Here is a 12,879-nt window from a genome sequence, read left to right as displayed (position 1 = left end):
TGGTTCAGCAATTATAGCGAGCATGACCCTGCATCCAGCAGAGACAAATTGATTCAGTAGAGGTCACTGCTGGGACTCACTGTGTAATTTTACTTTTAATACTTCAGTCAAGTACTTACTACTTGTCTATATATTTGTTCATTAACTTGATTCAATGTAAATATAACACCAAAATAACAGGACTTTGTTCATATGGTCACCATTATGCCATTTATTAATGAATTGTTGAGAACACATTAAATGCAATTAAAACACATTTCATTTTTCATAAATATCTCATATTAAAGAGAAACATGTTCCACCTTGTGCCTACACAGAAAAGCATTACAGAGTTGCAACGATCTTGTAGCCAAGAAAAAGAGAGTAAGGCACAAAATAAGAAACCTTATTTATACAATTGTATCATGCTATTATACTATATGTCCAAAAATGTATTAAGAAGCTATATGGGAAGCTACTGACAGCTAAAAGATCCCCGACAATAGTATGTGTGCATGCTCCAAAAATCAGAAGACATGGAAAGACTGCAGCTGTGGGAAAGAAGAGTCCATGTAGGTGCACTTATGACATGACAGTGGAAATCAATCTACAATATTTGGTCTGGAGGCAGGAAAACCTGCTCGGCTCCTACGGTAAAGTGCATAATGTTCCTTTTTTTAGTATGGGGAACCATTCTACACTAAAGTCTCTGCCAGGAAAAGGAAACTCTGACAATAATTTCACCAAAGTTAAAATCCTTTGGTTTGATCAGATCAATTATTGCCAACATCTAAGAACCTGCCAACTCCTCAGTGAAATCACCCAGATGATGATTTAAAACTGAGCCGGTGGCATAACTTCCATTACCCCTGTGCCTATTTACATGAAAACCTGCAGCGCAAGAAGTAACAGACAAATATATATATTGTCCTAGAGTATTCTTGTTTAAATTCAGCAGGTAAGCATACCATTGTTCTACTATCTTATAGCTGGAGGGAGGTGGAGCGGTGACTCCCTGCAGCCAGGAACTGTTGTCGTAGGATATGTGTTATATATTTCTCTGATTGTCTGTGCATCATCATGTCATGATCTGGGCGGCGGGCTGGAAGACCGGGACAGGATGATTAAAAATAGGCACTAAGGTGAAAAGCAAAATGCAGGAGAGTAGAAATGGTACAAATCATACAAGGGGGAAGACAAATGGGAGAAAAAAGGAAACGCTAACATAGCAAACAGCACGACAAAAGCATAAGGCATACATATTTTCAAATACATGTTTATACAAAAGAATATCATACAATAACATTCAGTATAAATGAACAATGGGATAATAAGGAAGCGAGAAAAACAAATACAATTCACATACTCCATACTCCCTATATATTTTCTAGCCTTTTGAATCAGTTTCCCTGTAAACAAATAATTTGAAATGATACAAAAGTGTCGTATAAAAACTTCCACTTTGGGCTACCGACCATTTGCATGTGTGTGACTGCTGCTGTTGTCTGCTGTCAATTTCACTTGTAAGGCACCGATTAAGTTGTCGCGGACTGACTGTACAAACAAATGAACCAAAGTGATGAAGCACGACTCGTGTTCTCCTGTTAGTTTGTCCATGCAATAACATACAGATCACGCTCGAAATGAAGATTGTCATTTTTCAACGATAGTAGAGTAATTCAGTCTCGTTGTTGGTCCACTAAAGAATGTCTGCTGTGAATTATTAAGGCAAGTGTACTCGTATACTTTGCCCCTGATATCACTTCCCTTTTCTGTAAATATAACGTTCATCTATTTATTCACATAGAGTTTGCCAGTGATTGTCTATGTGAATAGGCAGCAAGTGTTTCAGAGAGAAGGATGGCAACGGTGGTCCAGTGGGAGATCCTGGTCCAAAACGCTTTTCTTCATCATCTTTGTTGTTGTTGTTGTTGCTGCTGCTGCTGCAGTTTGAGTGCGTGTCTGGACTCCGTGGTGTCTATGCATGGGTATGCACGGAGATGCTGGAGAGGTCGTTCCTGATGATCTCGTTGACTGTGGAAACAAAAGACAAATTCGTCAGTTAATTTATGGCAAAGCAAGGTGGCCTAGAAGTTACAGATGTAAGGCACGTGATAGGAAGGTTCAAGAAGTCAATTTCCCATACATTTTTCTCCATTGACTATCTACCAGAATATCTGAATAAAATGACGCTGACCAGCTATGCAAACCATTTAGACCCATAAAACATTTGATTCAGAGCAAAAAACAAAAGGGACAAGACTAGAAAAGGAAAAGGGAAAAGACTGTGTTCATATTATTTTATTTATTTTAAGAGTGAAGGAACTACACATCTTATAAACCATTGTGAGTGATCCATTTCCAACGACTTCCAGCGCACCTGCATGTAACCTAACATAATTTCGGACTCTTATTCTAAAAATCACAGCAAGTTAGAGAAGGAAATCGTTCTTTGGCAAACATAATATGACCCTGAAGCATCCAATTGTTGTTGACATGACGGTTGTGGTAAACATTTACATGGTAACAGTGATCAGAGATGTTGCTTTTACACATGAGAATTATGGGTAGTGTAGTAGTACTTCTTAAGGCAAATAAAGCATGTTTTTCTTAAAACGTTTTTACTGACTTTTGACTGGTACAGGAACCTATGAGGAGCTTGTGATAACTTTTCTTTGTATGGTTACAGTATTATGGCTGATATTCAAAATCTCTATTCAGAAAATTAATGAGATTTTTACTCTCGTCTCTTTGGGGTCGTACAACAAATTTTTGCCCCGGGCCAAGCAGCTGGCATGCCGAAAATGTGGCATTTATCTTTATTTATAAAGATAAATGCCCTTAAAATTTTAACTGGAAATGATGCAACTCCTCAGTACTTCCAGGCTGCAATAAATAATGTCACATTTGGCCGTACACCACTGAATGCTTGGCATAGATATGATCCAGTTGAAAAATACTGGGTATCAGTAGTCACAATCCAAACATATCAATGTCATTACCAGCCTTTAAAACTCATATCGGCCCTGTACACCCATCTTTGTTTTTCAGTCATCGTCTTTCCTGCACCAGTTCCTGTGCCCTCGCCTTTCCCACACTCAGGCAGACACAGATCAGTCTCCTGCCTTTATCTGCTATGTGTTCTTTGGCAAAACAGAGGGAAGTGACTGTGAAGACGGCGAGGACCCCGAGCTCTGTGGCCTAACGCAAACAAGAAGCTCCTCAGCCGCTGAGCTCGCCCCGATAACGCGACCTGATGTAGACATAGAGAGGGAAAGAGTCTGGCGAGACCACCGTCCGCAGTGAGGAGCTGAGACAGGAAGTCCACCCACTCCGAGGTTCAAAGTGGGCAAGCAGTTTGTTATCGCTAGATACTGCTTCGTCAATGTAGAAGCATCTGCGCTAATCACCACGAAAACACCAGTAAAAGAAAACAAGATGGAGCCTTTTCTATACCCAACTATTTTCATGCTGTTAATGGTGATCAATACAATGACTTATGGAATGACTATAGTGTGTTGCTGATAAAATGCTGACCTGATCTATGGGAAGTGAACACAACACAAATATGTACACTTCTTGCAGAGGAGGAGGAAAACAATAAACTGTTGCACTTTTTAAAGAAGAAGGCCACACACCTATAATAGCATATCCTGCTTTCTGTATGTTGTCAAATACCCACCCACGAGTGCACAAACACACACGCACACACATACACACACACACACACACACACACACACACACACACACACACACAACACTACTCACAGGTTGGTTAGGATTCACCTCCCTAAACAGGAGGAGCTCCCTTTGGAAAAATCCGGCATGTGCCAACACTGCTGGCTGTTTTCACCTCTATTCTGCTGCGGGCTAAACAGGCATTTACACGCTGCACTTATTTTTAGTTCTGCCATCACAGGACATAAAGGAAGTGCAAGCGCATGTAACAATTAAATGATCAAAACATTAAAATGTCGTTGCTCATTACTGTTAGCTGAGGAGGGAAAACAGCTCCAGGAGGGGAAGGGAAAACCCAACAAATGTACTTTTTTTAATCTTTCTCAGAGGGAAAGCTGTGACCTCCTTTCTTCCTTTCAGTCACGCTTGAAAAACCCAACAAGTGACGTCTCCTCCGCCCACATTTTACCGCAGTTGCTTTATCAACTAATATTTTCCATTAGCATGTTCAATGATTTTCCATTCTTATGAAACAAGTGATAAAGAAGAGAGGGTAAAACACTGGCCCCTGTGTTTTTGTCTCTGGCAATGTGAGAATCTCAGAAACAGGATGTGGCCGACTGTTACACCACAACACTATACCAAGCTGCTATTTATAGGTGTTTAATGAGGTAGCTTGTGTCTCTATTTTATCAAAACAACTTCTGAGAAATGAAGACATTTTACCGAAAAGGTAATGAAACCTACACACACAGGTATTGACTGTGAATGTATTTGTGACAAAACTCTATAAAACACTTCTTCAAATCTTTTTCAATTTTTTCGAATTAAGTGATTTCTACCTTTCCTCTTCCACATAGCACAGCGTTTCTTTTCCGACTTTGTTCTACCTTCCATGAAGTGACTAGATAACCACAAATATGCAGCACAAGGGAAGGCAGTCACACATGCTTGGGAACATTTTGTTCGGAGTGGAATTTGGCTCTAAAAAATCTATTCCCTCGCATATTGTGGATGGGCAGGGGTATAGGTTCACAATTCCCTTTGCAAACTGGGCCTTGTTAAGCTCATTTTAGTGTTCTAAAAAGCCTGCTAGCCAGCTGACTTTCACGTTGAATGATTTGTACATGTTATTTTAAAAGAACCCCTATGTTATGCCACACAATAATGATGCAACTGTCATTAACTGTCACATATGTACATGAATGAACTCTGAGTGTCCTGGCATCCATCTCACTAGTATTGGAAACTTCTTTTTTCAGTTTCCCAGGTTAATAATGGAAAGCTGTTACTGGGAGGGTACCCTCTCATGAATAAACAAAAACAGCGGAAAACTGAGCTCCGAATATTCCCCTGGTGAAAAAAAAAGGCCTCGCTAGTCTGAGTTACCCAGAGTGACATCCTTCATTAGCCGTAGTGCCAGAGTAATCAGTAAACCACAGTGTGGACCTGTCAGGACTTATACTTTGGGCTGGGCGGCTGGGAGATCTATTTCAGGCAGGTGTGAGAGTGACACAAAAATATAAGTGTGCTTAACTGTGATGTCAGCCATGTTGAACAAGTTTAGTGCACAATTCAGCTCCTTTGTGTGGGCCTACCAGTGTTTTTGACAGTGGCTTATAACTAAACCCCGTCTCTATTGGGCGTAACTGTTGGTTGAATGAATGTTGACCTCACTAAAATAATCTGTGCTGGAAAATGATATGTCTCTGCCTGCTATAGGCAAGTGGAGTGCTTGCAGAGCACATGCTGCCATTGTAGTGCACACATGAAACAACAAGATGTAGCACCCAAAGGGGGACAACTGACTCATTGTGAGCCGGGTTGTCCAAGATCAAACATATTAGAAGCTTCTGACAAAGTGGAGATTCAAACCAAAGATACTTATTAAACCTAAAACAACTGCTGCTGCTTTGCTCCAATGGGTACCAGCGACAGGCAGCCCATACAGTTGTTTAGGTTGGAGGACTTGTTGGATTGAAGGCTTGTCAGACACCAGACACGACACGACGGTTTACAACGTGATGAGCCAAGATTTTACACAACTGTGGAAAGTTGCTACAGCAACAGTATTGATGATTGTAAACTAAAGCCAGTTGAGCCGGTATCCTATACATTTTTTTGGTGCAAATGTTCAGAGCAATTTGACTTTACAGGAAAATGAATGATGAGGCTTTCATTCCGAATGCCTTTTTGGTAACTTGACAGTGAATCAGGTTTGGACATTGTCTGAAGTTGCCTTTTCATGCAGGCAGCACAGGTTATCTGTTTCAGTTGTGTTCACACACCTACTGGAAATATAATGTCATTAACATGCCTGCATGCTCGCCGTGAATTATCCATAGAATGACCTGCTTGATCCCGACATCTGCACAATCCTAAATTCTACTGACTTTGTACTCTGGAGATGCCAGGGTAAAGACAATCTAATGTCTGGTTCAACTGATTGTGATGTTTCCATTCACACATACATATTTAGCCACTTGTAGCTTTTGTTTTTGTCTCCACCACCCGCTGAAAGGAAAACCTGGCTCTTGAGCTCCTTAATACTCTGCTATGTTCAGCATGAGACTTTCTAACTCTGTCTGAAAAAGACAGAAGTTAACAAATTAAAGGAAAGACACACGTCCATATTCATAGTGAGTGACATGTGATACATGACAGGCTGATTATCAGACTCATTAGATGTTTTGTTTTTAGTTCATAATTCATGTTCATTTTCTGCTTTTGGGAAAAAAAAATTATTTGCCCAGAAATTAACCAGTAATTTCACAAAATCTGTCCAATTGATGTTTTGTTTTTTCATCTACACAGAAGCAATGGTTGCGATATCTAGGATCTGCTAAGTCAAGTTTGTCATGCTTATCAACAAGCATGTTGATTAAATATTTTGTTTTTCATTTTTGGTTATTTCGATTTGGCACTAGATGTGATGACAAAACACTTTTCCAGCAGACGACTAAATCACCAGCTGCTTGAATGGCTTCAAGAAAAGAACGAGAAAAAAGAGCAGTGAATCTGGAACTGAGTTAAAGTCAATTGACAATAAGTGATTTACAAAGTAAGACAAACGTTATGGTGCTGCCATTCTGTTTGTGTTTTATTCTGCAACCCAAGCGGTGAGTTCTGACTTCATTTGGCCACTCTGAGAGTTCAGCATGAACCTGACCTACACTGGGGGATTCAGTTAGTATTGTTAGAGGAGAACGCTGTGCATTGGTGTTCGATAACAGCCGGGCTTCCACAGAGAACAGAGGATGCCCTGTGGTCTGGTGAGACGCCGTCCGTTCAGGCCTGAGAGCTTCTGGGAGGTTCCTGCTGTCGTAACATGATCCCCCCCCCCCCCCCCCACCCATGCCAAATCTGGACTTACTGGCAATGACCTGGCAGAGAGTGACTTCACCTTTCCCCAGCTGGCTATCCAAAACACGACCTCTGAACTTCAGGTTGTAACGGAGGCTTCCTGCCAGGGGCTTCTGATCTCACATGAAGTCTCTTGATACCGGAGGAACAGAGAGTACCTTCCTGAACTTCTCTCACTTTCACTACATGGATTAACTGCAGCTGTGTTAGGGTCAGGGACCTTCACACGGGAGCGAGGGGAGTGTTTCCTCTGCTTACTTGTACCTCCTGTAGTAGCACAATCAGGTTTGTGAGAAAGAGGAGGTAGCTTCCTCCAATTGTGGCACTGAGACTCTCAGCAGCATGTGAGGAAGTGGGTCTGAGTCATAGAAGCGCTTTGATATGAACACAGATAAACACTGGCATCAAATCAGTGCGGGAGCTCATAGAGGGTAAAAGGCTGCAAGACGGACTCAAGAAAATAAACCTCATTTGAACTTGCGCTTTCATGGGAAATTGATTTGGTGGCGAGGCCAAACTAAAGCTCAAACTTGCCGGAGAGAGACAATTGAATTTCCTGTTACATATTACTTTTGTTTCCCCGCTATATCAAATCTTCTCTCGGCCTCAGCAGAAACACTTAATGGACAATTTGCTGCCTCCCACACACGGCTCAAACGGCTGGACGGAGAGGCTCGGACAACGTCACTTATCATGTGCTAGTAACCAGCAGCATCAAAGGGTCAAAGGTCAGAACACACACAAATGACACCAAGACAGAGCGAGTGAAAAGAGCAGGAGAGTACTGGAGGGAGACACAATCATTATTCCCACAGATAAACACGAACGGAAAGAGACAAAGCGTTCCACTAATGCTTCATCATGATAAAGTGCTTCATAAATTCATCTGAGCCTTGCAGGTAGACGGCTTCCAATCCATCTCAGGGATCCCTTTGGGCCTAATGATGTGATGATATGTACAGACAGCATATTTCATCCCCGCAGCTCGGCTGATGTGTGAAGCCCTGCGCTTTCCCATGTGGAAGCACTCAGTCTGCACAACCTGACAGAGGGGATGGAGGAGCAGAGATAGAGCGGCAGACGGAGAGTTTGCTTTAAAAGAAAGCTGCGTTTACACTGAGAGGTACTGCGGAGACACCGCTGTGCCATGGGCCACAGCCAACATCCTCCTCACGCTGCTAAGGTGAACAGCGATGACATGGAATGTACCATTTAGATGTAGACTCCAGTGGAAAGAGAAATAGTTGACGAGCAAGGGCATATTTTCAGCTGGGAACATGTCTCCCTCAAAATCCTATTTTTGTCCCATTTCACTTTTCAGTTTGATTTACTTTCTCGAAGCAGAATCATTGTCATGCCCAGATGCAAAAGTCCAGAGGGGAGAAAAAGGAGCTAATAAAAATGTTAATATGGTCATGTAAATCTCCTTTTTTGCGACGTTTTCACAATTCGTAAGTAAACTTACAAGCAGCAGTAAGTTATTTGTGGACTTTCTTTGCCCTGTCTTTCAGCTCTCAGGCTACACGCACACACATACACACACACACACAAACACACACATTCTCTCTATCATCTGCTAACCTGGTTAATACCTGACATAAAGACCTGCAGGACTCATTCAGTAGTGGAGGATTCGATCATTCAGTATCAGGTCTCTAATCCAAAAATATACTTACTTTTCATACATTACATTTACATTTGTCTTTTTATTAACTTAGTTAATTAAAATGTTTAAGTACTTCCTCCACCACTGCCTCCACCCTTGTTCAGTGATGGGCAAAATGTCAAAAAGCAAAGCTGCGGGGGCACAGAGCGCCAATGAGACTGATTAGAGAAGAAAACAGGAAGTGGTGTGTGTCATGTCGTGTTTGGAAACCAGCAGCAGAATTGTGAAGTTGATGCAACAGCTCAGACGGAGCCGGACAAGTATGCCAAGAGAGGAGTGATATGACCCGTCTTTCGAAGAGACGGAGAGAAAAGAAGAACTAAAGTTTGGAGTGTAAACACTAAGTGCTCTGGTGTCACTAAAGAGATTTGCGATCAATATGGCTGCTGCTGTTTTTAGACAAAGGCTCCTGGCTCGGTTGGAGAGCAGAGATGAAGCATCCTTGAGAGAAAATGCGCTGACATGCTCTCTGAGCCTCATGTGGAGCGGGGAGTCGGGCTCTAACCTCCACCAGTGAGTCTCTGAAGCGCCTAACTTTCCAGAAGACGTGCTTTATGGCTCTCTGTAGTCAGGTGAATCCGACTTGTTACCAAACCAAAGAGAGTTCAGCTGCCTGCCTGGTCCAGATTAACATTGAGTAGAAAGGCTGTTTGAGGCTTGGGAACATTAAAACGGCCCAATTTAGAAATCTAAAGACAACAGCTTTTACGAAGAGCCCCACCACTGATGTGCTTATTTTGGCGGTGGTGGCTGTAACCTTTGTGTTTGATCTTGCGCGGTGTGCTGTGCCCTCTCTCTATCTCACCTCGCTCGGCCTGTCTCTGTGTGAGCCTGCCACTTCCCTCTCCTCCTCCTCCTCCTCTCATTTCCTCCCAGGCCCAGGAGGCCACGGGCGTGCTTGCTCGAGGCCGGTCCCAGGGGAGGATGAGGGGGAGGTGTTTACATGGTTGGAGCTGCTCTCCGGTGTACTCATCACTGACTTCTCTGAAATCATTGCAGAGTTTGTCAGGACTGCGTCGATAATGATAACAAAGTCAAAAAATATACCAAAACATCAGTGATTTGACAGCGTACAGTAAGCTCTGTATGAATAATTATACTTAGCATTTGTGTGCATTATTGTCCCACAATGCGATGTATAAGGGAAGTAAAAGCACCAGTAAAAATTGTGATTGGTGCTAGTAAAATTTATTGAGAAATTGCTTCTAAATTATAAAACAAATGTCATGAGAATTAGGTGAAATCAAAAACAAATAAATACGTATTTAATCCTAAAATCTGAAAAGTGACTGCAAAGGCAGACATCATTATTTATGTCTCTATCAATTATATTTAATTATACAGATAATTATTTCTTCCTATAACATTTGTAAGTTATGGCTTTTAGTGATATTAGTTTTCTTTTATTATTTTCTTTTCTTTTTTGGCCCTAATATTTATATATTGACCCTTTGGGGCCGTTGACCTTTAGATTATGTGCACATTTATCTTTCAACCAGAAGAGTGAAAAGGTTATAGGCCATATTTTGACAAATGACAATAAAAGTGCAGATGTTGAAGGTTTGGTACCGTTACAGAGCTTTCACTTTCTTGACTGTGTAGAGTATTTGCTGGGCTACAGTGGAAAAATACCACAACAGAACAGAACTTAGAAATCAAAGTGTTCATCAAAAGCAAACACAAAGAGCTTCTGACATAACGTGTGTAAAGACGAAGGACTGTGAGAAATCAAAAACCCAGTCTCAAATAACTACTGATGCATAGCTGCGTAGGGAAACACCCGAGACGGAAAATACACTAAAGAGAGGGAAACACACACATCTCAGTGATTGAGATATGAAAGGAGACAGATTAAAACTTTTTGCATGGCTCATTACCAACGGTTTTATGGTAAAATAACGCAGCCATCTGATAAACTCGCTGTGATTGATTCAGAATTAGAAACGTATGGTGCTGCCGAGGCTGCCGCTCCGGACTTTGCTGGTTTTTCAAAATGGCACACAGTGAAAAAAATCGGAGCATATTGAAACAATCATACGGCATTGGGTTGCAGCCGTCTGAGGGAGAATTTGGCCGTGCACCTGTGTATAACACGATTTATAACTGCATTTGTAGTGAGCTTCTTAAATCACCTGTTGACTGTCAGTCGTAATGTGGGATTTCAGAATTGTTTTCTTTTATTTATATACGGAGAAACTATGTTCCCTGTGTCCAAAAAGTCTTAGATCAGTGCAAGCTTTACTGTTCACTATCCATCACAGCTAGATGGCTCAGAGAGACTCCTTCCTGTTTTTAAGTGTGCCTGTCTGTGTGTGTGTTTGTGTGTGTGTTGCCATCCATGAAAAAAACACTGGCTTGCTCTCTATGTCCAGAAAGAGGTTTCCACTGCAGAGATTGGTTCAGCTTGGTGTAAGAATCAAACAGACCTGTAGGCATAGTTCTTCAACCCCTTTTGTCCTCTTTTACGTTTTAAGGCTACATCCATCTTACCACATTTTAGTTGCAAAAACACCTCACCTCTGCTAGGGATACACCTGATGTCCACACTACTGCAGTATTTTAAAACCCTTAAAAGTATCAGAACTAGGTAATAGTACCACAAACCTATTCTGCTATCGAAATAATTCTGTGATGAAAGCAAGATTTGCATTGATCCATCTCAGAAAGCATGACAGAGGGATTGCAGAGAGACACTGAATAAGGCACTAAAGGTAACTAAATCTTACAAAACTCCTGCTATGCACAAGAACATGGCCTCTCCCTTTTCAAACATCCCTGCTGAGCTCTCGTGATCTGACTAGAGCTCAGTGTGCTCAGATCATCACTTTGTCTGCTGATCCCAGAGCCGCCCTAATACTTTAAATCCACATCGCCTGCAGGGATTCAAAGACACAGAGGAAGAAGAAGTCGCCACAGGCCACCTCGTGGTCCAGCCTGCAGGCAGGAGAGAGACCATCTCGGCAAAGTTCCATTTATCTCCTTTCTCAACAGCCTCAATTTGATTTTCAAAGATGGACAATCTTCCATATGTGAGATTATATAGATGTCAAGAAACCCTGGTTGTGTGTGCAGAGTTACTTACATAGAGACATTTTCAGTCACCTGTATATCATCAAACCACATTTCAACCTGCTTCTGTTTATTTCATTTCATTTAATCGTTGTTGGGGCTCGGGGAGTTAAACCTATATGCCTGAGCAGAAACTGGAGCCTGGTATTGTAGTCAGACATGCAGTAAATCTAACTGATTTCATTAAAATGTACGTGACATTTCCATCCAGGCAGAGTGTAGGAGCCAAGCTTTCCAACTCGAACTCTGTGCAGATCTGACATTGCTGATTTACAACATAAGCATAAAGAATTGTCTTGTCTCCTGCTTATGCTTGTTCTCTGCCCCGATAGATTTAGGGTGTGTAAAAAAAAGCGTGAGGGTTCAGTTTCAGAGCAGTAAACCAAAGGTACCACCTTCTAAGATCAACTCTTTGTAATTATGATGGCTAAATCCTTTTATGCCTTAAAATGTAATAACTGAGTCAAAATGTTTAAATGTGTTAATCATTTTCATACTGTGAATATCTATCATCTAAATTCAGAGTTTTGTTGCAATTAATACAATAAATAACAACAGTGATTCTAAACAAGTTTTTACGTGTTAATAAATTGTTTGAAATCGCTATTAAGGGAGGTGGACGTGGGTTTGAGGGGTTTCATTTAAATAAAGTCATGGATCATTTGAAAAGCTAATAATATATCAATATTTGGAGGCTGAGGTTTCTCATTACTAAACACAAACAGTTTAAAGCACCGTGGCCTTTCTTGGCTGTGAAAGAATTTTTTCCTTTTGTTGTTAGCGCGTTGTTTTGAGAGGAATTAGGCTCAGCTGAGTGCGATCGAGAGAGTCGGGGGAGCCGTTGAGGTTTATAACTGCGTTGGGTCATATGTCAACAGTAGGACACTTACAGTTCAGTGGTTATGATCATTCCCTCCCCTGAAGGAAACCTATTCACCCACTGCGTGGTAAGTCTCTACAGCCGCTGGTGGGAGAGGAAGAAAATGTGATCTTTAACTTCGGCCGTGTTTATCTTCCTTTGACTTTTAGTGTTTTGCTTTTAACAGCCATAGCTATGAAAGGAGCATGTAGCATGTGTGTGTGTGTACGTGTGTGTGCGTGTAAGGAACAGGGACAATTGTA

General features: G+C 41.5%; 1 protein-coding gene across 1 annotated transcript in view; it reads right to left on the bottom strand.

The window, feature by feature from the left end:
• Positions 1-200: 200 nt before the first annotated feature.
• The window catches only part of LOC128449474 (nuclear factor of activated T-cells, cytoplasmic 1), a 58,634-nt gene continuing 45,955 nt past the window's right edge, over positions 201-12,879 (bottom strand). The window contains exon 10 of the mRNA XM_053432671.1: positions 201-2,013. Coding sequence (XP_053288646.1) covers positions 1,958-2,013 — 56 coding nt within the window. The 3' untranslated portion in view covers positions 201-1,957. The remainder of the gene's footprint in view (positions 2,014-12,879) is intronic.

Source organism: Pleuronectes platessa, chromosome 10, assembly GCF_947347685.1.
Source record: "Pleuronectes platessa chromosome 10, fPlePla1.1, whole genome shotgun sequence".
Lineage (NCBI taxonomy): Eukaryota > Metazoa > Chordata > Actinopteri > Pleuronectiformes > Pleuronectidae > Pleuronectes > Pleuronectes platessa.
Note: the sequence above shows the minus strand (reverse complement) of the source record. Positions and strands in the feature narration are given on the sequence as shown.